The 21,116-nt window shown below is 39.9% G+C and overlaps 1 protein-coding gene and 1 pseudogene across 2 annotated transcripts in view; one reads left to right on the top strand and one right to left on the bottom strand.

Annotated features, from left to right (window-relative positions):
• The first annotated feature begins 368 nt into the window (after positions 1–368).
• CDC5L (cell division cycle 5 like) overlaps positions 369–21,116 on the top strand; it is a 59,913-nt gene continuing 39,165 nt past the window's right edge. The window contains exons 1-8 of the mRNA XM_032299588.1: positions 369–531; positions 2,869–2,972; positions 4,967–5,128; positions 5,735–5,862; positions 9,141–9,240; positions 15,937–16,155; positions 18,431–18,575; positions 20,236–20,424. Of these exons, the coding sequence (XP_032155479.1) occupies positions 487–531; positions 2,869–2,972; positions 4,967–5,128; positions 5,735–5,862; positions 9,141–9,240; positions 15,937–16,155; positions 18,431–18,575; positions 20,236–20,424 (1,092 nt within the window). The 5' untranslated portion in view covers positions 369–486. The remainder of the gene's footprint in view (positions 532–2,868; positions 2,973–4,966; positions 5,129–5,734; positions 5,863–9,140; positions 9,241–15,936; positions 16,156–18,430; positions 18,576–20,235; positions 20,425–21,116) is intronic.
• On the bottom strand, positions 8,687–9,102 carry LOC116565772 (annotated as a pseudogene). Its single transcript, XR_004275580.1, has one exon. The product of XR_004275580.1 is annotated as a 40S ribosomal protein S24 pseudogene (transcript).

Consider the following 21,116-nt stretch of genomic DNA (forward strand, 5'->3'; position numbering starts at 1 on the left):
TGTGAATAAATTCCTATTAGTGAAATACTTAAAAGAGCTAGATTAATAAATTAACAAAGCCTCCTTCTGAGCAACTGTGCTGAAATTCCATACGCGTGACGTTCCCACCCTCTGCCGCTCGGTGACGTCACGATAAATCCCACCACTGTGTCCCAGCCAAGCGTCACCGCCGTTATCTCGCGAGAGCCGTGGTTTCTTCCATTCTGTTTTGAACATGCGCGAGGCGGAAGGCGCTTTGGCCAAAGGGGTTTGATGGTTTTGTGTCAGCCTTCCTACCCGTGAGCTTCCACCAGGCACTTTTTCCCTTTCAGCCACCCCAGATCTCGCGAGACTTCTGCTGCCCCCTCCCACCTTGCGCCTGCGCAGCTCTTCAAAGCAGAAGGTCGCGCTGGGAGGAAGTGGCGGCTTTGAGTCCCGTGGCCCAAGCGCCGTTACTATTTCTCTTAAGCTCCTCTCGGCTGCTCGCCGAGACACCCTGCCGCCAAGATGCCTCGAATTATGATCAAGGGGGGCGTGTGGAGGAATACCGAGGTAAGTCTCCTTTTCCCGCCGTCCGCTGCCCTCCGCTCCCTTTGGCACCTTGTGCGCAGGCGCACGGGGGTCGGGGAGGCCAGGAGGAGACCCTGCTGGGTCTTCGTGGAGGGCAGCGCGGGGGCGGACCCTCGGGGCCTTTTCCGTGTGCCCGAACCCCTATTTTGCTAGCTCCAGTAGGACAGGGACCTTGATGTAACTACCTGACTACTCAGCTCCAAGCTTACTTGTTAGGCCCTTAGTGAACATTTGTTGACTTGAATACCCCCTTCCTACCCCCACCCACCCCTGGAGGAACTAGGAGTGTGGCCAGGGAGATAGGACAGCAGCGAGAGTTGGTCCCCTGGGGCACCATCCACTCTTAGTCCGGGCACCGTGACTCTCTGTGATACTCAGAAATAAAGACGTTGTCTTGGCCATAACTTTGTTTCTTCATTGATTGCTTTGCAGAAGGGAAGCAGTTTTGAGTGCCAGGTTCAAAGAGCCTGTTTATGCCCCCATCTCTCTAGTTATCTGTTATCAAGGCATAACCTGTCTGCCATCTCGACAGATCCCAAGGTCTGTCTCTTATCTTTCTGTCACTACCTTTACCTGGATAGAAGCCAAAACTGCCAAGGATAGTCTCTGCTTCCAGAAATGTAGTGGATAGTGCCATTGGTGAGCCAAAGGGCAGTAGGGTGGGAATAAAATAGAGATTAGATTTTAGTGCATTTTGTGTTGAGTGTATTGAATTTATCAGTTTCTGGAGCACCTCATGTCTTTTCATGCTCCTTGTCTTTTTCGCGTTACATTTTGTGGCTTCCTTTACGTCTTGTGCCTTCTTAGTGCTTGACATCTTTCTGATTATCCTTTAAACCTAGTTCAGAAACACTTCTTGGAATCCCTGTAAGAATTAGTTGCACCTGTGGTATTCTCATGGTACCTTTTTCTTCCATTTGTTAAAGCTTGCTTTGTCTTTTTGTGTGCTACTGGGTAAGTTTCTTAACTTCTGAAAGCTTAAGTTTTCTAATTTTTCTAAAGTGGGATAATACTTTTATCTCTTGAGGATTATACGAGTCAATACGTTTGGAACATTTAGAACAGAGTAGGGCACATAATAGCCTCTCAGTAAGTGCTAGTTGCTCTTTCACCTCACCAGAGAGCATTGCGAGAGGACTAGGTCTTGGTATCCCTAGAACCTAGAACAGTAACCAACAGGTTGCTTGACAGGTGTTCGCAGAATGAACCAGGTAGAGTAGGTATCTGCTGTATCTATTTAGTTGAAGTTGTGTTTAAGTGTAATAGTACTGCAACAGAGTTACAGATAAAGACGGTGAAAACTGCTTCAGTTTGCACGGAGGGAAGCAGGCTGTTTAAAATGGAGAAGAGGTGACTTCTGAGGGAGAGACAGATATAAAATCAAGTAACAGCAGGATTCCTATGCAGTGGTCAAAGTTCTGCAGTCTTTTTAAAAAATATGTCTTCGATCGTGGGAGATGTAGGGAATGGAGTGGGGTATCTCAAGTAAGAGTCATGTACCTCAAATCCAATGTGGGGAGAAAAGCCTTAAAGTAAAATAGCCTGAGTGCATACATCTGTGGCTCCATTAACCTTGTCTGTGGCTTGGCTTGCCAGGCTGCCTTGAGATTGGCGCATTCCACGTTGTGATGGGTCCCCTGGTGAAATGGTATGGTGGGGGGGTGGGAGGGAATAGGAGGGAAAGCTGACTGGTCGGGTGGGGGCAGAAATATTTAATTCTTAGATTAAACCTGAGGTGTAGATTCTTGAGTCATAGTTGGGGTTAAAGGGCTGGAGGGGAAATGCCTTGTGTTAACTTGAGACAGGAGGCTTGGGTCGGAGAATATATTCACCAGAGTCCTGGCCTGCTTCTTGAGGCCTAGATATGTTCTGTTTGATTCCCTTTCCCCAAGACCTGGTTCAAGGTACATGTTCAGGAAGTGTTTTTGAGTGAGTGTATAAATGAATGAGTTATACCTTTTAGTTATCCTTTTTGAAGAGAAGGACAGCCGCATGTTGAAGAATACTTTTTCTTAATCTTTGTCGTAAAGTAGGGTTTCTCACATTGGGCTGTTCTCACTCCCAAATTATTGGAGATTGTGGTGTAGGGTGGGTAGATGCCTTTCTAAGGAATTTCTTCTTAATTTCAATTCTTGCTTGCTGTTTATCATTGTAGTTAATGAGGTTTTCATCCTTAGTTTTTTAACCTTGGTGGTGTATATGGGCATGTTATGTGTATGTCTCTCTTTCTCTAGCAGCCCTATCAGAGTTAATTTAAATTTTGTCTTTTCTCACTTGGAGTTTTGTGACTGAATGTACTCTGGCAATTTTTTTTTTTAGGATGAAATTCTGAAAGCAGCAGTAATGAAATATGGGAAAAACCAGTGGTCTAGGATTGCTTCGTTGCTGCATAGAAAATCAGCAAAGCAGTGCAAAGCCAGATGGTATGTACCAGTTTAATAAGAGGAAAACATAAAAGGAGCTTAATTATGATGAAGGAAAATGCCAGTTCTGTGAACCTTATCAAAGAAAGCAGACATCATGAGATAACAAGGCATGGAGTGGGAGATGGGAACTTGGATTTTTGACTTAGCTGTCACTTGCTTCCTTTGTGATCTTAGGTAAGCCATTTTTCTATCCCCTCTCCTCTGCCATTGTTTTCTCCCAATCAGGAGTAATAATACTTGGTCCCAACTGATAGAGATGAGTTACCATATAAATGGGTTAATGTATTTGAGAGTGCTTTGTGAAGCATACAAAGTCTACTTGCAGGGACAGGTGAGCCCCAGCTTGTAAATGAATTGTGTTCTGAAAGTGCATAAGTTAGTTGTTTTGGACCTTACTTTCTCAAATAAATAACAAATACTGGTTAATTTTCTAAGTAAGCCTACAGTAGTTGAGTTTCAATAAAGTTGAAACATATGTTTTATATTTAATAATAGAATATTGTATAATATGTATTAAACATATTTAATATATATATATTAAAACATAATGTAAGCGAGCTCTGAACCTGTGGTGTCACCTCTTAAATCACAGGGCAGTGGACACATGAAGCTATATAGTGTGTTCTTGGCATGAGTTACTTAGCAGCAGCCCCAACTCATGTGGTGTTAGGAACATACTTTGGATTGTACAAGAATGACCTAATTTCCTAAGTACCTGGGTAGGAGAAAGGATCAGAATGTAGAAATTGGCCAGGTGCATCTGCAATTCCAGCACTTTGGGAGGCCAAGGCTGGGATCACCTGAGGTCAGGAGTTTGAGACCAGTCCTGCCAACATGGTGAAAACCCTGCCTCTGCTAAAAATGCAAAGATTAGCTAGGTGTGGTGGCTACATGGGAGGCTGAGGTGGGAGGATTGGTTGAACTCAGGAGGTGGAAGTTGCAGTAAGTGGAGATGGTGCCACTGCATTCCAGCCTGAGCAACAGAGGAAGACTCTACTCAAAAAAAAAAAAAAAAAATGTAGAAATTGGCTGTTAAGAGGAAGATGATTTTTAGGCTGAAGAATTGGTTCTGATTTCTGTGTCTACAGTTCCTGCTCTGATACTTGGTAGGACTTAACTTCTGTTTGCCTGTCTGTCATCCAGCTAAGTAGACTGTATGGAAAAGGTGGGCTCACTGGGGCATTAGGAAAGAGAGAGGGGATGTCATAGTAGTTTTACTTAAATTTTAAAGCATATCAAATGAAAGCATATGGTGAATTGAGTGAAAGTCCAATGCTTAAAGAAGTAAGACACTGGCCGGTTGCAGTGGCTCACGCCTGTAATCCCACCACTTTGGGAGGCAGAGGCGGGCGGATCACGAGGTCAGGAGTTCGAGACCAACCTGGCCAATATGATAAAACCCCATCTCTACTAAAAATACAAAAAATTAGCTGGGCGTGGTGGTGGTGGGCACCTGTAATTCCAGCTACTCAGGAGGCTGAGGCAGAATTGCTTGAACCTGGGAAGTGTGGGTTGCAGTGAGCTGAGACTATGCCATTTCACTTTAACCTGGGTGACAGAGTGAGACTCCTTCCAAAAAAAAAGAAGCCATGTTGTGAGAATTACAGCATGAGAAAATGGTATGAAAACTAGAAACACTAAAAAATATGAGGTTGTATTGTCTGCAGATATTTCACAATTTCTAGAAGAGTATAAAATAAAAACAAATGGTAGTTGGGAAAGAAGACATATGATGATTCAGTCAAGTAATTTTTAACCATTACTAATCTTGTATAATTAAAACAAAATAGAACCTGTGATTAAATGGGGAATATTGACTGGGGTGAGTGTAACCACACAGCAAATATTCTGTTGTCAAAAAAGAACAGTTTTAGTAATTGAAGGATGAGAGCATTTGTTTTTCAGACACTAGAAGTCAGTATATCCATTGTGCAAATTGGGTATTTATGCCAGGTAACTGATTAATACATAAAATGATCTCTTTTTAATAGGTATGAATGGCTAGATCCAAGCATTAAGAAGACGGAATGGTCCAGAGAAGAAGAGGAAAAACTCTTGCACTTGGCCAAGTTGATGCCAACTCAGTGGAGGACCATTGCTCCAATCATTGGAAGAACAGCGGCCCAGTGCTTAGAACACTATGAATTTCTTCTGTAAGTGAATCTTCAGAAGCAGTGTAGAATATATGTATCTGTTCCAAAAGAGGCTGAGTAAAGTTTTAGTATTTTCTCTCTTTAAACTTTTAATTACAGATGTGAGTAAAGCCAGAGCTGAAGCCATTGGATGGCATTTTCCAAATCTCATATGGTTGATCAGAGTTATGCCTTCTGTTATATACTTCTTAATAATTGAAAAAAATTATACAAGTCACGCATGTTCATCATAGAAAATCTGGGGAAAAAATAGTAAAAGAGCAAATAAAAGCCACCATAATCATGCTGCTGAGAATTGACTATTGCAACATTTTGGTTCTTTACTAATAGTTTTTTTTTTTTTTTTTTTTTTTAAAGTCTGTGTGGTTTTACTGCAGTTGTGATTAGGATCTGTTGGGTTCTTTTTCAAAGTGATAGCAGTCACTGAAATTAGCGAATTTTAATATCATCTCTTTGAAATGAAGTGATGTAGAAAGGCTTTATTTTGTTAAAGCCCATCCATTGTTTTTTTTGGGGGGCGGGGAAGAGTGCCAGAGCTTGGAAATCTGGTAATTTTAACACTAAATGGTATTACAGTGTGACTAACTCATATGGGCTTTTTTCTAGGGATAAAGCTGCCCAACGAGACAATGAAGAGGAAACAACAGATGATCCACGAAAACTTAAACCTGGAGAAATAGATCCAAATCCAGAAACAAAACCAGCGCGGCCTGATCCAATTGATATGGATGAGGGTAAGTGTGTGCTTTGAGGAATTTATTTCTTTGGTAACTATAAACTCCTCAGGTCTCTTTTTAACTCTTTTAGTTCCTTTCTGAACTCCTCTACTTTAGAATCCCTTCCTCTTTTTTTTTTTTGAGACAAGGCCTTGCTCTTGTTACCCAGGCTGGAATGCAGTGGCGCAATCATGGTTCACTGCAGTGTTCACACCTCCTGTGCTTAAATGATCTTCCCACCTCAGCCTCCTGAGTAGTTGGGACTGCAGATGTGTGTCACCATGCCTGGCTAATTTTTTAATTTTCTGTAGAGATGGGGTCTCCCTGTGTTACCCAGGCTGGTCTCAAACTCCTGGGCTTAAGCTATCCTCCCTTCTCTGCCTCCCAAAGAGTTGAGATTATAGGTGTGAGCCACCATACCTGGCACCCAATTCTGTTAGCAGTTCTTATTCTAAGTATCTTTCCAAATGTGTCCAGTGTTTTCTGTTATAGAGTAATTGCTTTTTCTGAATAGTACCCCTTTATCTTCTGTTTCTTCAGTTCAGTTAATTAAACAGTGTTACTGGGTGTGGTGGTGTGTGCCGGTAGTGCTGGCTGCTAAGCACATTGAGGTGGGACAATCTCTTGAGCCCAAGAGTTGGAGGCCAGCCTGGGCAACATAACGAGACCCTGTCTTTAAAGTTGAGTAGTGTCTACTGGGTGGATTTTTCAGAGGCTAGAGGCGAGCTCTTGAGGATCCTGTTTCTCATTCCTATTCCATGGAGAGAGGCAACAAGTCGGAATATTGGACCTCAGTCCTCCTATTAATTACTAATTTGACTATAGGCAAGTTATTTATTCTGTGTGAGAAGGCAACACTGTGAGACAGTGATGGAGACTTACAAGTGATTCTGTGAGGTATTGAATCAGGAGTTCTATACTAGAAAGTATATGGAATCAATCTAAGTGTCCATCAATGGATGAATGGATAAAGAAAATGTAGGCTGGGCATGGTGGCTCACGGCTGTAATCTCAGCACTTTGGGCATATCACTCGAGTCCAGGAGTTTGAGACCAGCCTAGCCAACATGGTGAAACCCTGCCTCTATAAAAAATTAAAAAATTAGCCAGGTGTGGTGGCACATGCTTGTAGATCCAGCTACTGGGGAGGCTGAGATGGGAGGATCACTTGAGCCTAGGAGGCTGAGTTTGCAGCGAGCCAAGATCAAGCTTCGGCACTGCAGCCTGGGCAACAGAGCAAGACCCTGTCTCAAAAAAAAAAAAATAGTGATGTATACACACACACACACACAGACACACACACAAACACAAGACCCTGTCTCAAAAAAACAGTGATGTACACACACACACACACACACACACAGACACAATTTGGCCGTAAAAAACAATGAAATATCATTTGCAGCAGCATGGATGGCACCAGAAGTCATTATGTTACGTGAAATAAGCCAGGCACAGAGAGACAAATGCTGCATATTCTCATTCATCTGTGGGAGCTAAAAGCATTGATTTCATGAAGGTAGAGAATAGAGTGATAGATGCCAGGGGCTGGGAACAGTGTGTAGGTGGGAGATCAGGGTGAAGACGGGTTGGTTAATGGGTACCAGTATAGATGGAAAGAAATAAGTTGCAATGTTTGGTAGCAGTATAGGGTCACTATAGTTAGCCACAGTGTATTATGTATTTCAAAGTAGCTGGAAGAGTGATCTGAAATAAATACTCAAGGCAATGGATACCAAGATACCCTGACTTGATCATTACACATTCTGTGCATGTAACAAACACTCACATGTACCCTGTAAATATGTAAAGTATGATGTATTAACAGAAAGAATCAAGAATTGGATTTTCAACCTGTGTGTGCCACCTATTAGTTGTTTGACCTTAGCCAAGTCATAAAATCTCTCTGAACTGTGATTCCCTTTGTTGCTAGATGGAGAATACTAATATCTGCTGCAGGGTTGTTGTGACGCACTCAGTGAATATTTGTTGAGTTTCTAAAATGTAAAAGTTTGAATGTAGTGGTTCCCAAAGGCAGGCTGTGGCTAGGCTGGCTGCATCATTATCACAGGGGGTGCATTTAAAAATAGAAATATCAGGGCTTCCCCTGTATATACTGAGTCAGTACATCTGGGGTGGTGTGAGGGGCAAGGGAAGAGCAGTGGTCTTGAAATTTGAGTATTTTACAAATTCCCATGTGATTTAGTTGGACAGTCTTGCATAGGAATTGTTCTAAGGCATCAGTAGTGGCATGTATTATTTCCATTCTACAGAGCCATGAAAAATGTATTGGAGGAGAGAAATTGTTCTGAGGGAAAAAAAAGCATCTAATGATAGCAGTTCTCTCATAATTAAATAGTTTTTACCATATTTCACAATTTGTGCTGTGTCAGTTAGTTGATAATAATGAAGGATATAATAATTGTAGCCACTGTTTGATGAATAGGATGCTTTACATATTTCATTTTACTTAGCTCTTCTCAACATTCTTGTGAAGTAGGAATTGTATTCCAATTTTATAGGAAAATATACTTAGGGAGGGTGAGTAAGTGACTATAAGGTCACATAGCTAGCAAGTGGTGGGCCTGATTTTTAACCTAGATTCTTTGATTTCAAAACTCAAGCTGTTTCCATTATGCTACATCATGAGTATATTTATGTTTTTTTCTCATTTTGAGTAATAGAGTGTCTCTTACGTGATACCTGGCTTCTAAGGTATGTAAGAACTAAGAAAAACTTAGTTTTTCTTCTTCTTTTTTTTTTTTCTCCACCCAAAAGTTTTTCGTTTATTAAACTGCTTGTGAAAAATCCACAACAGCCACAGGTAACATCATTGCAGTACCCCTTTGGCTGTGATCCAATCTCCAGGTCACTTTTTGCCAGCACCAACATTGGCCTTTGCGGTCCCCCTGACTTTCTTCATTCTGTTCTTGCATTCCTTTCGTTGCTTTCTTGAGGTCTTTTTCTTCTCATACAGGCCATGTCTTGCAAGTCTATGTTTGGGTTCATTTTTCTTTGCATAATCCAGGGAATCATAAATCATGCCAAAGCCAGTTGTCTTGCCACCACCAAAATGAGTTCTGAATCCAAATACAAAGATGACATCCGGCGTGGTCTTGTACATTTTGGCTAGTTTTTCCCAAATTTCTGTCTTAGGCACTGTTGCCTTCCCGGGGTAAAGGACAATGACCATTTGTTTCCTCTGAAGTAGTCAGTTGGTCATGAACTTTCTAGTGTGGATAGTTACTGTGTCGTTCATGATGGCGGCCTCAGTTTTTCTTCTTTTAATTTTTGCAGATGAACTTGAGATGCTTTCTGAAGCCAGAGCTCGCTTGGCTAATACTCAGGGAAAGAAGGCCAAGAGGAAAGCAAGAGAGAAACAATTGGAAGAAGCAAGGTATGTGTGGATATAGGAATAAAAAGCAAAGTGTTTTTTTCACTTAACAATCAACACAGAATACTTCTGTGACCAGATAGGTGTTTTCTTCCCCCCATCCTCCCAACCACCAGCAAGCAGGCAATCCTGCAGTGGATAGCAGGTTGTCCTCTAATTCAGTTAATTCTAATACTGTCTATCTGGAGATAGCTCCAGATCTCACAGGTTGAGGACAGTCCCACAAGGCAGAACCCCAGTTTTGATGCTGTCTGTAAGCCTCAGGTTGTTTTCCTGTGTTTCTGACCAAAGAGCTGGGTTCCACTGCCTTCTCCTTGGGTTCCATTCATTTGCTAGAGGGCTCACAGAACTCAAGGGAACACCTACTCACATTTACTGGTTTATTATAAAGGACATTTTAAAAGATGCAAATTAACAGCCACATGAAGAGATACGTAGGGTGAAGTCTGGAAGGGTCCTGAGTACAGGCACTTATGTCCCATTGAAGTTGGGATATGCCACCCTCCGAGCAAGTGGGTGTGTTCTTGTTCACCTTTTTGGAGGCCCCATGTATTTGGCTGCCCACAAGTTCTCCAGACTCTGTCCTTTTGGGTTTGTTTGGAGGCTTCATTACATAGGCATGATTGATTACATCATTGGCCATTGCTTATCAACTCAACCCTCAGCCCTTCTCCCCTCCCCTGAGGTTGGGGGGTAGAGCTGAAAGTCCCAATCCTCTAATCCTGTCTTGGTCTTTCTGGTGACAGCCATCAGTCAACTCATTGTTGGAAACAGGGATGAAGACCAAATATATTATTTCACAATGTCACAGTGTGGTTGTTGCCATTCACAGTTCAGTAATTAGTCTAGGCATCCTTAGGACCAATAAAAACGGCATGATTTATTAACCCTGTTGGGTGAATAATAATTGGAATTGTCCAATTCTCATTTTGCTAGAATTCTTTACCTTCTTTATTTCTCTGAAAACATCTTGTATTTTTTTTCCCTAACCATTTCAGAATAGTTAGAGAAAACCATATTTTAAAAAATTAAGCTGTGGCAGAAGTAATGCCCAGTTTATCCAGTATGTTGAGTTTGTTCTGTTGTCATATGAGAGCTTCATTTGTTGTAGCTATTTTGGAGTCATGATTTTAGGACACACAAGATTATATGTCTTTTGTATGACTGCTAATTAGTTACTTTCCTTGATTGGTATTGGGCAGGCACTGGCTGTGAAACAGAATACTTGGCTGAACAAAGAGGGAATTAATGAGCCTAGAACCAAATTTAGGCCCTCACAGAAATCTTTATTTAAAAAGTAAATGAATATATATTGCACATTGTATTTGACCCAGGATTTTCTTCACTTTCCCCTTTTTTCCTTTTGGTTAAGTCCATGATTGATGTCCCAGTAACTCAGAATCCAAGATAAAGTCAGTAAAGGGCAAATCTGGACTGGCCCTGGAATAACCTCCCTGTCCTACACAGTGCCCCTTTGTGGACCCCAGGTTGGCCTGCTGGTGCTTCTTCACCTGATGACTAGCAGTATGTTGGAATTAATGGCTTTGAAGTGCCAGATTCTGGGATGGAAGATTTTTTTCATGCCTGAGGATGTATGTTGGCAGAGCTGGCCAGTTGCTAGCCTAGAATAGTTAACTTATGTTGAGGGTATGAGCTGCCTGGGACAGTAAACAGAAACCAAGAGGAGGTACTAAATTTTCTCCCATTCTTGGCCACCTCTCTATTCTGTATACTATTTAGAGTTAAATTCTGTGAGTAAGGTTGAAAAAAAAATCACTTTTCCATTTTTGTCCATGGTTGTTGGGGACCAAGTTTTTAGAGCCTTTTAACCATGTGGATTGGGCCAGGGATACAGCAAATACATACGTGAAAAATCTCCAAGTATGACTAGCATTGATTGCTTTAAATAAAATTTGCAGATTTTAATTTACCCTGTAATTTCTTGTAGGCATTCTTATAGATTCTGCAAATCTTTATAAGTTATATTATAACAGGCTGGGTTAGCCTTTGTGCAGAGTGTAGCACGGGGCTATTTGTTTTAAATGTTAAATTACGTATCTACTTTTTAACTTAAAGCAGTTTTTTATTGATTATAAAAGTAGCACATTTTTCCTTCCAGCATTGTTAATGTTCTAATTTTGGGACACAGGCGATATAATGCTTTATGACTTGGTTATATTCATTTAGCATTGTGGTGTAAAGGTTTTCTAATGTGGTTTGAAGTCTTTATTTCCATTATTTAAAGAATGAAATTACTTTAAAATTTGAAATATATCTCTCTCAACCTTTCTTTCAACATAGATGTGTATTTATATGTATATACACTAATATTTCTACAAAATTGAATCATACTGTATTGTTTTAATGAGAAATACTGTAAATCTTACTGAGATTTCCTTGTAAGTGTTGAATCATTTTTGTTTTATTGCTTTTAATTTTAATTTAATTTTTTTTAGGAGAGGGTTTTTCTCTGTTGCCTAGGCTATAGTGCAGAGTTCACTGCAGCCCTGAACTCCTGGGCTCAAGTAATCCTCTGCCTTAGCCTCCTGAGTAGCTGAATCTACAGATGCACACCACTATGCCCACCTCATTAAAAAAAAAAAAATTTGTTGAGACAGAGTCTCACTGTGTTGCCCAGGCTGGTCTTGAACTCCTGACCTCAAGCCATCCATCTTTCTTGGGCTCCCAAAGTGCTGAGATTACAGGTGCAAGCCACTGTGATTGGCCTGTCTTATTGGTTTTAAATCTTCTCGTCTTTGGCTTTCAGCATTTTTAATATGTTGTGTCTGTTTGTAGATTTCTTTTTGTTTATCTTTCTTGTAGTTCATTGAGCTTACTGGATATGTAGATTAATATTTTTCAATAAATTTTTCAAAATTTTGGCCATTACATATCTTCACATATTTTATTCTGCCCCTTTCACTTCTCTCCTTTTGGTACTCCTGTTATGCTTATGTTGGTGCATTTAACAGTGCCGCATATTTCTCTGAGGCTCTGTTCATATTTCTTCATTCTTTTTCTCTCCTGTTGAGCCTCTCTAGTGAAGTTTACATTTCAGCTTTGTACTTTTTTTTTTTTTCTCTTTTAGACAGAGTCTTGCTTTGTCACCCAGGCTGGAGTGCAGTGGCACAATCTCTGCTTACTTCACCTCCACCTGTCAGGTTCAAGCAATTCTCCTGCCTCAGCCTCCTGAGTAGCTGGAACTACAGGCGTGTGCTACCATGTTCAACTAATTTTTGTATTTTTCGTAGAGACGGAGTTTCACCCTGTTGGCCAGGCTGGTCTCAAATTCCTGACCTCAGGTAGTCTGCCCACCTCGGCCTCCCAAAGTGCTGGGATTATAAGCGTGAGCCACTGTGCCCAGCCACTTTTTAAAAAAATTAAATAATTTTTCTTAAAATTTTTTCCCCATTTTTGTTATTTCATTCCTTTTCCCAAGTTAGCTGATCAGCTTTGTGCTTTTCAATTTGAGAACTTCCATTTGGTTCCTTTTAAATATTTCTCTCTTTACTGATATTCTCTATTTGATGCAACATTGTCATCATATCTTCCTTTACTTTTTGGTTTCCTTTTGGTTTTGGAACATATAATGGCTACTTTCAAGTCTGTTAATCCGACATCTGGTTGCTCTCATAGGCAGTTTCTGTTGCTTATGTTTTTTTCTAGCATATGGATCATTCTTTCCTGTTTCTTTGCATGTCTTACAATTTTTTGTTGGAAACTAGACATTTTAGATGATACAGCAATTTTGGGTACTCTCCCCAGCCCCCATTTATTATTTGCTTGTTTACTTGTTTGGTGACTGGCTTATTTTATTTATTTATGTTTTTGAAACTGAGTCTCACTCTGTCACCCAGGCTGGAGTGCAGTGGCACGATCTTGGCTCACTGCAACCTTCACCTCCCAGTTTTAAGCAGTTCTCCTGCTTCAGCCTCCTGAGTAGCTGGGATTACAGGTGCTCTCTACCATGCCTGGATAATTTTTGTGTTTTTAGTGGAGATGGGGTTTCCTCATGTTGGCCAGGCTGGTCTCAAACTCCTGAACTCAGGTGATCCTCCCGCCTTGGCCTCCCAAATTGCTGGGATTACAGGCAGGCATCAGCCAATGTGTCTGGCCAATTTTAGTCAATCTATTCTTCCTTTCCCTCCCATGAGAAATGTGAAGCATCTGATGTTGCTCCTCAAGGAGGCAGTCTTATGCTCACAGACACCCTGGGATGGCATGGTTTGGGCAGGGCTCTCTTTGACATTCGTTTCACTGTTAAGTTCTTCTAATTGCCAGCTGTTTGCTGTGTTGTTTTCAGCAATGTCCCAAGGCATAAATTGCACTACGAATTGATGCAATCAAATTTGGGCTCCTTTGAAGGGATAATTCCTGATATCAGTGTTTGAGATTTGTTCTCACCTCAGGGAGGGTTCCCTTCTCCCAGCCTTCATTCCTTGTTTCTGTCAGACTAGTAGGCCTACAGATGCATTGGTATCTCCACTGAGTCTGTCAAGTTTCTTCCCAATTGCCTTTTACCACAACTTCCAGTGTTTTTGAGAGTGCCCTTAGGCTTGAACTTCTCTACACTCTGTTGCAAATGAAGTCCTTTTGTTTGAGGAGAGATGTGAGGCTTTCAGTTATCTGTCCTGCTTCTTCCCCAGAGCTCTGATGGGGCTTGCCTCTAAGTGACAGCCCTACTTTATTAGCTGAGTGTTTGGTGGGGAGTGGGGGGTGGACAGCAATCCAAGGTTTCCTTGGCTTGCCCTTCCCCGCCCCCTACCACCCTCAGCGTGGAACCCTCATCCCATAAGCCAGGGCAAAGGCTGTCAGGGCTCTAGTATTGGCAGCACTGTGCCCAAAGCTGAGACTTCTGTTCTGTTTGGATGGAGGAAGGAAGTCTCACTTCCCAGACACTTGATGGAACTTTGCCACTAGAAATGCTGATGGCCTAGTCCTCTTGGAATGAAAGTCCTACTGCTGGGAGCTGGAGGGGAGAAGGAGCCCTGGGTTTTTGGATGCACTTGTGTGGAATGGAGTCTCTGTTTCTCTGAGGTGGGGGGAAGGAGGGAGTGGGTCTTGATTTAAATATTATATTCTTGCTTTTTTTAACCAAGTTTAAGTAGATTTTCTTCAGTTAATGTTTATATATTTGCTGTTTCTGCTTCAGATCCTCTCCAGAGACTTTAGTTGGTTGTTTTTTAAATATATATAGTTTTCACCATTCTCCCTGGGTAGTGGGTTTATGGAGTTCCTCATGCTGTCATGCTGGAAGTCAGTAATATATACTGTTGCTGACTTGTTTTCTCTCTTTAATATTGTGAATAGCTTTTCTTATCATGAAATCATTATAGCTATAGCAACATCGGAAGACACAAAGAAAAAAATTAAAAATTAAATGGAATTCCACCTTCCAGTGACTGTCATTATTAATATTTTGGTGGACATCCTTCATATCTCCTCAGGCATATATTCACTCATAGATATGCATACAGTTTTTTTTCTTAGTTTTTTGGTAGTTTAAGATGGGGTTTCACCATGATGGCCAGGCTATTCTTGAACTCCTGACCTCAGGTGATCCACCCACCTCGGCCTCCCAAAGTGCTAGGATTATAGGCGTGAGCCACCGTGCCTGGCGCATACCGTTCTTACATGTTGCTCTGTGACATGTAAACTTCTAACATTTTTTACACAGCAGTATGTCTTGGGCCTCTTTCCATGTCAGAGTAGATTTATAGCCTTTTAAAAGTTTATATAAAAGGCTGATATCTTACAAATGCATTTAATTTCTTATTGATGGATGTTTAGATTGTAGCCAGCTATCCACTCTTATAAACAGTGCTTAGTGAACAGCTTTGTAGTTAAGTCCTTACTCATAGTCTGACTTATTTCCTTAGGCTAAAGGCTAAGGAGTGAAATTGCTGCTAAAAAAATATGAAAATCTTTAGACTATGAATGTGTATTTCCAACTTCTCTTTGGGAAAATATGCACCAATATAGTTTCTCATTACCAGTGCAGCAGACTGTCCATTTTTTGCAGCTTTGCCATTAAACCAAAACAGAAAAACTGAATGATATTAATTAGATATGTAAAAATGGTACTTGTTAATTTATGATTCTTTAATTATTAACTTAAATAAGACTTTTGTCATTTTAGCTACCTGCAGTTTTTCCTTTGTAAATTGTTTTCTTTTGCTCTTTTTCCCCCTTTGAGTTCCTTTAAAAAAAAAAAGAAAACTTTGCTTAAGACTCTTTATATTTATCCTTAGTACTAATTGCAGATATTTTTTCCCTACTATTTGCCTTTTAATTTCATTTATGAGTTTTCGTCATGTTACAGTTATAAATTTTAAATCTTGAAGCTGTTCAGTGTGCAGATGGGTGGATTAAAATGCAAAAATTGTTTTTTTTTTTTTTTTTTTGATTTTTTTTCTTTTGCCATTTATTTAGTTTATATTTAGTAAGTACATTTCCATCCAGAGATAAGATAAATGTTTGCTTTTAGTTTCTTTTGGTTTTTCTTTTTGCCTTATTATTTGCGTGTGTGTGTGCATCTTTAAATTAAAACTAGGATTTGTTTAGTGAATGGTGTGAGGTAAGGATTTAAATAAATATTTCTTCCCCAAATAAATGGATAGGTTTTTTTTAAACTGTATTGGATAATTCATCCCTGCCACATGGCAGATTATTTTCAAGGTGATTCTGCATTCTTTTCAGACGTCTTGCTGCCCTCCAAAAAAGAAGAGAACTTCGAGCAGCTGGCATAGAAATTCAGAAGAAAAGAAAAAGGAAGAGAGGGGTGGATTATAATGCTGAAATCCCATTTGAAAAAAAGCCTGCCCTTGGTTTTTATGATACTTCTGAGGAAAACTACCAGGCTCTTGATGCAGATTTCAGGAAATTAAGACAACAGGATCTTGATGGGGAGCTAAGATCGTAAGTTGCCTTTCTGATTTTGGAAATGGAAAGGTATAGTAAGACGAGTCTTACAAAGGTCAAGTATTATTATTCTCAGAGCCATATTTTTAAAATTAATTTGAATTTTTTAAAATTAAATTTTTTTTTTTTTTTTGAGTCAGGGTCTTGCTCTGTTGCCCAGGCTGGAGTGCAGTGGCGCAATCATGGCTTACTGAAGCCTTGACCTGCTGGCCTCAAGCAGTCCTTCCACCTCAGCCCCCTGAGTGGCTAGGCCTGCAGGTGTATACTAGCTAATTTTTTTTTTTTTTTTAATTTTTAGGATGAGATATCCTTTTCTTGTCCAGACTGGTTTCAAATCCTAGCCTCAAGCAATCCTCCTTAATGTGTTGGGTTTATAGGCATCAGTTACTGTGCCTGGCCTAGATTTTTATTAGTACAATGTGGCCTACGTTTGGTTTTATTTATTTTAATGGATTTCCCTGTCTGAGAAAATTAGGGACCCTGGCTGTCATGTTTTTTTTAGCACAGAATGCTGTTTTTGGCTCTTGAATTAAATGTGTGGCTCTGAATGGACCATTTACTCTTTGAATCACATCGTAACTTTTATATGCATTTATGAATAGATTTTACCTAGTGGCTGAGGAATCTGTCAAAATTGAGTCTGGTTTTTTTTAGTCTTTAAAAAAAATTTTTTTTAAGACGAGGTCTCACTCTGTCACCCAGGTTGGAGTGCAGTGGCATGATCACAGCTCATTGTATCCTCCTAGACTTAAGCAATCCTTCCACCTCAGCCTCCTAAGTAGCTGGGACCACAGATGTGTACCACCATGACTGGCTAATTTTTTATATTTTGTAGAGATGTGTGGTTCTGGCCATGTTATCCATGGTGGTCTTGAGCTCCTAGGCTCAAGCTACCCTCCCTTCACATCCCTTACAAAGTGTTGGGATTACAGGCATGAGTCACCATGCCCGGCTCTTTTAGTCTTTTCTAGTGAAAAATTTTATCTTGTTTTTATTAAGATGAAATTAAAAGAAAAATCTTACTGATCTTTTCACTTGATGGGGATAGGTATACATTTACAAAATCTTTGTCTTAGAGGATAGCAGATTTTCCCTATTTCTTGAGATTTTTAGTTTCTTTAAATCTCATACATAAATATTGTAGGGAGAGTATTTTATGGTTGTCGAGGAATTTTAAAAGTTTTCTGCTCTGTTGACTTTTCATTTCTGTTGACATGAATTGTTATAAAACAACAGCTATCAGTCATTGTAAAATAGGATTTTCTTAGATGTACTCCGCTGTATTCCTCAGATTAGGACTTTGCTTTAGGTAGGCTCTACAAATAAAGAGATTTAGCAGGAAAACAATTTTTGGAAGGAGTACTAAGTGCAGGAGGCAAGAAAGACATGCAGAAGGGGAGGAGCTATTCCTGGAGCTTTCAAAGACTGCTTTGCGCCTGGCTTTAGACATCCCAACCATGTTTAGATGTCATTTGTCAGTATTAAAATAGCCTTTTTAAAAAAATTGTGAATTTTAAGAATCATGACAATTTAATAACAGTTTTAAAGAGAAATTTAAAAATTATGTTTTAATTTTATCTTTTTCATATACTTATTTTCCCTTTTACATGCTTGTCATACTTTTTCGTATGTGCACACATGTTCTCATTGAATGTATTCATAATGCAGGAATGTTTTTCTTTTGACATTATGTGGAATGTTTTGCTTGTCTTTATCTTACTTGTATATTTTAATATTTAGTACTTCAATAATAATTTTATTGCTATCCTTGAGTTTGCCTTCATCCTGAATATAGTAAGTAATGGTGTAGGGAACTACTTAATATATATTGTTTTTTGGTCTTCTTTTAGTTTTTGTCTCTTTTTTTTTTCTTTTACTTGAGATGGAGTCTTTCTCTATTGCCCAGGCTGGAGTGCAGTGGCATGATCTTGGCTCATTGCAACCTCCACCTCCTGGATTCTAATGATTCTCCTGCCTCAGTCTCCTGAGTAGCTGGGATTATGGGTGCATGCCACCATGCCTGGCTAATTTTTGTATTTTTAGTGGAGACAGGGTTTCACCATGTTGGCCAGGCTGAACCCCTGACCTCAGGTGATCCACCTACCTCAGCCTCCCAAAGTGCTGGGTTAACAGGCGTGAGCCACCGTGCACGGCCTTTTTAGTTATTGTCTTAGAAAAGAGATTGTTCAAAGGGTATGAGTATTTGTATGGATTTTAATGTTTTTGCCTATATGTAACTTAAAAATCTCTTCTCTGCCTTGATCCATGACAGTGAAAAAGAAGGAAGAGATAGAAAAAAAGACAAACAGCATTTGAAAAGGAAAAAAGAATCTGATTTACCATCAGCTATTCTTCAAACTAGTGGTGTTTCTGAATTTACTAAAAAGAGAAGCAAACTAGTTCTTCCTGCCCCTCAGGTAATCTGATAAATGCAAATTTTTCACTGTGAATTTATATGCTATATCATTTATTCAGCAAACGTTTGAAGGCCTGTGTACCACATTTGTGCTGGATGCTCTTAAGAAATTCAGTTTAGTGGGTGAGACATATACAAAAACAAGTGGTTGTGGGCTGGCCACTGTCCTCACACCTGCTGTGGTGGCTCATGCCTGTTTTCGCAACACTTTGGGATGCTGAGATGGGCAGATCACCTGAGGTCAGGAGTTCAAGACCAGCCTGGCCAACATGGTGAAACCATGTTTCTACTGGAAATACAAAGATTAGCCAGGTGTAGTGGCATACATCTGTAATCCCAGCTACTCAGAAGGCTGAGGCAGGAGAATTGCTGGAGCCCTGGAGGTGGAGGTTGCAGTGAGTCGAGATCGTTCCGCTGCACTCCAGCCTGGGCAACAAAGTGAGACTCCATTTCAAAAACAAACAAAAAAACTCACAAGTAATTGTGATATAATATGATAAGATAGTTTCAACTTCTCTGTATAAATTATTGTATTAGGTCCTAAACTGTTCATATGATGCTTTGGTAAGTAATTGTTAGCTTTTAACATTTTGTCAACAGGTTAGGGCTTCTTTTTTGTAGCTGACCAGGGTAAAGGTATGATTTGGCTTTGTGGACTTTTAAGCTGCCTTTTCCCAGGGAATGTTTCGTTGTGTTACACTTCTCTTTTTTGAGACAACAATTGTGAATCTGGAAGTTGTGGAGAAAAGAGATCCAAACATTCCTTCATTCAGCTTATTACAGGCTGTATTCTTTTGACTTACTGTAGTTGGTCAGAGACATGGGACCTTAGAGTAACCTTTTTTTTTTTTGAGTAGTACAGCTTGGTAGAATTGGACAGATTTAATGGTGTGGAGGAAAGGACATGGGAGACCAGAAGAACTGTTTTCCCAGATGAGCACATTGGCTGCATCAACACAGGATTCTTGGGCATAAACTAATTTTGTCATATTCTGCCATTCCTAATGGGGATAATTATTAAATTGAAATTTTGTCTTCAATTTTTTTCTTAGTACACCTTAGGATATTTATTTTGGTGAAATTACTAACATGACACCTTTAGATTTTCTTACGGATCTTGTGGTTCACTGGACTCTTTCTGTGTGATATTTTAATTGGTTTTCAGTCTTTCTCCTCCCACATATTGATGAATAATTTTGTATAAGTACTGCTATTTTACATTCTTGGTACATTGATAGGTTGATTTGAAAGAATTTCAGCATAGAGATACAGCCTATGTAGCTTGATTCTATATCATATATGAATTTTCCCCCCACATTTATTAGGAAAGGCTTTCTGAAGCTATATTACGGAAACTTTCAAAGCCACAAAAAAGATGAGTACTACAGTGAACCCCTGATACTAATCGCACAGCTTCAGCAATTCATTTTTCTGGAATATGGAAATTTAAAGCTGTGTCAGTTCTCAGTTAAAATGTTGGTTTTTTTTTTTTTTTTTTAAATAGAGACTGAGTTTCGCTATGTTGGCCAATCTGGTCTTGCACTCCTAGGCTCAAACAGTTTGCCCTTCTTGGCCTCCCAAAGTGTTGGGATTATTAGTGTGAGCCACTATGCCTGGCCTCAGTTAAAATGTTGCTTACTATGATAATTGTGTCCTTTTAGATTTCAGATGCAGAACTCCAGGAAGTTGTAAAAGTAGGCCAAGCAAGTGAAATTGCACGTCAAACTGCCGAGGAATCTGGCATAACAAACTCTGCTTCCAGTACTCTTTTGTCTGAGTACAATGTCACCAACAACAGCATTGCTCTTAGAACACCACGAACGCCAGCTTCCCAGGACAGAATTCTGCAGGTAAGGTATCACATAGTAGAATGAGCCTTTTACTTTGTTTATTGTCCTTAGAAGTATCATGCAGTAGAACTAAGTGGTTTGGTTGTGTTTCTTCTTGTGTAAATGGTTTGAAACTGAGTCCCGAATGCATAGATGTTGCAACATTCTGTAGTAGAGAAGCTAAATAGATTCAGCAATAAGGTAGTTTTAATTTCACATTGATTGTAACTTCTAGAAGCCAGCTCTTCTCCCTTTATTAGTTTTTTGTACCTGTCAGTATAAAGCATAGTTTTGTAAAATTTGACATTGCCTACCAATCCTGGAAAGAAAGAAATACTTGCTTGCATTTCTGTACTTAGCTTTGCATAGTGCCCACAGTTCTACTTTCTTCCTTCTCTCTAACGCATACTGTAGACACAGCTTAGTATGTTCCCTGGGTGTCTGTATACCAGATAATATCCAAACCTACAAAATAGAGTTGGGTCTTTTAGTACCCTTACATCTCATTTCCTCTTCTCTAATAGTCAGGAGTATAATTTTAAGGCTTTGGTTTGAGGCAAATAGTTGTGTAAGGCTTAGCAAGAAGAACAGTTGTGCCCTTCATCCATGGAAGTGCCAGTTACAACTCTTTGTGTTACTTTTACTGCTGAGAACTTTGTAACTTGTTGACCGTTTTCGGTTTTAGGCATTATTTGTTGTTTTTCCCCACAGAA

Source organism: Sapajus apella, unplaced genomic scaffold (genome assembly GCF_009761245.1).
Source record: "Sapajus apella isolate SASKATOON/1434 unplaced genomic scaffold, GSC_monkey_1.0 scaffold41, whole genome shotgun sequence".
NCBI classification, from domain to species: domain Eukaryota; kingdom Metazoa; phylum Chordata; class Mammalia; order Primates; family Cebidae; genus Sapajus; species Sapajus apella.